The sequence below is a fragment of the Monoraphidium neglectum genome (genome assembly GCF_000611645.1).
Source record: "Monoraphidium neglectum strain SAG 48.87 unplaced genomic scaffold scaffold00961, whole genome shotgun sequence".
Lineage (NCBI taxonomy): Eukaryota > Viridiplantae > Chlorophyta > Chlorophyceae > Sphaeropleales > Selenastraceae > Monoraphidium > Monoraphidium neglectum.
Window position 1 is genome coordinate 1 of NW_014012667.1, and position 1,942 is coordinate 1,942.

General features: G+C 64.0%; 1 protein-coding gene across 1 annotated transcript in view; it reads right to left on the reverse strand.

Moving 5' to 3' along the window:
• Nucleotides 1-51: 51 nt before the first annotated feature.
• The window catches only part of MNEG_6096 (hypothetical protein), a gene marked incomplete at both ends in the record, with an annotated part of 2,886 nt that continues 995 nt past the window's right edge, over nucleotides 52-1,942 (reverse strand). Inside the window, 6 exons of the mRNA XM_014045427.1 lie at nucleotides 52-59; nucleotides 199-383; nucleotides 545-618; nucleotides 900-989; nucleotides 1,158-1,244; nucleotides 1,417-1,454. Coding sequence (XP_013900881.1) covers nucleotides 52-59; nucleotides 199-383; nucleotides 545-618; nucleotides 900-989; nucleotides 1,158-1,244; nucleotides 1,417-1,454 — 482 coding nt within the window. The remainder of the gene's footprint in view (nucleotides 60-198; nucleotides 384-544; nucleotides 619-899; nucleotides 990-1,157; nucleotides 1,245-1,416; nucleotides 1,455-1,942) is intronic.

The following is a 1,942-nucleotide window of genomic DNA, read 5'->3' on the forward strand; positions in this document are numbered from 1 at the left end:
GCTGAGGGCAGAGGGCGCATTCATAAAAGGGGGGACGCAGGGGCGTGCAGCTCAGACGGCTGGACCAGAGGCCAGCAACAAGCCGGTGCCAAGAACGAACAGCCTGGACAGGAGGACTGTTCAATTTGAAACCCTGTTGCTGCGCGCAACAGGCTCTGCAAACGGCCAGCCCAGCCTTGGTGGCGAGCACCCCCTCACCTGCCGCCTGCAGCTGCAGCAGCGCCAACCCCTCGCCGGCCCCCTCCAGCGGCAAGACCTGCATCGCCACGCGCCCCAGCGGCAGGAGCAGCTCCGGCTCCGCGCGGCAGCGGCCCAACGCGCGCGACAGCAGGGAGAGCAGCAGCTCGACGCGGCCCTGCAGCGCTGCCAGCGCGTGCGTCACCCTGGAGGGGATCGCAGGGTGCGGGGCAACCAAGGGTGGACGTGAGGAACGTTCGCACTGGGCTCAGTAGGTGCATGTGTTTGGTCAGTGCTCTTCAATTCCAGCATCAGTATGGCTGTCGTGTTGGGTTTGTGTTGCCCAAAGCGGCGCCGCGGCACCCACTTGGCGAGCGACGCCTGCTTGAGGAGCTTCGGCTGCTTCTTGGGCTGCGCCCCCTTGCCCTTGCGCTCCGCGCCCTGCGCGTCAGGGGGGGGGGCGTTCAAGCAGCGGCGAGCAGCAGGGATGACCGGTGGCCCTGAGCATGCATGCGCTTGAAATTGTCCATTCCATGGCCCGAGCCTGACATGGACGCGGGGAGCACGCCCTTGCCTGGTGAGGCCAATCCCATCGCAACCCAGTCCGCCCCTTGACCCTACCTTGCCCATACACACACACGCATGCGCGTACATACACATATTCACATGCACCCACACACACACTCACACACACACACTCACACACACACACACATGCCCACCTCTGCATGATCCCCGTCCGCGTTGAGTGACATGCTGCTGGGCCGATACAGGCGGCGGTACTTGAGGTCGTACAGAACCAAGAGGTTGTACTGCGCAGTGACCGGGGGTTGGATGGCGGTGCAATGGGGTAAATGCGCCTGCTCAGCTTCATTCGTGAGGGAGGGGGTCTCCGCTCAGGACATTACCAGCGGTGCAGGGTTGCACTGCTAATCTCAATTGGGTTATAAGCAAAAGGCTGCTGGAGACAGATCATCCACCTGCAAGTGGAACTTGACGAGTGACACCAGCGCCGTCACCAGTTCCTCTCGATACAGCTGGGTCGGCAGCCCGGGCGCTGACAGGACCTTCGGCGGCGGGCACAAGGGGTGGGGGAAGGGTCATAAAGATAGCACAGGTGACGCTTCAATCGCCCCCAGCTGGCTTTTAACAGATGCAGGACGGCAAGGAGGTTGCGGCAGTGCAAGCACGAATGCATGAGGCAAAGCTTGGTGACAGCGGGCCAAGGCGCCAGCGCACCTGCAGGCAGCAGGAGGCCGCCTCGAGCGCTGCTGCCACTGCGTCATATGCAGGGCAGCCAGGCTGGGGGCGGGCATGCAGGGTGAAAGAGGCGTTAAGATTAAGCCTTTAGAGCGAGGGTAGTGCACGGCGCCACCGAATGGATTCTGTACAGGCATATGCAGTTCCATGCTGGGCAGAATGTCGTATGCATGCCGCAGCCCGTCGCACCTTGGTTGCCGTGCAACAACCTCCATGTGACAACTCAATCCAGGCGATTCGGCCCCCAGCCTCCGACCCACCCAAGCAGGTTCCAGTCACCGCAGCCCTCCCCAAGCAGGTCATCACCACACCTCCTCATCCTCTGCCACAACGTGGTCAAGCCCGAGCTCCACGTGCCCCTGCAGCGCCCCCAGCAGCCGCCCCAGCAGCACAGAGTCCACTCGCGCCACCGCCCCCACGCCGCGCGTCTGCGACAGCGCCTCCCCTAGCCGCTGCAGCTTGCGAAGCGGCACCAGCGGGCGCGTCAGCCGCGGCCGGCGGGGGG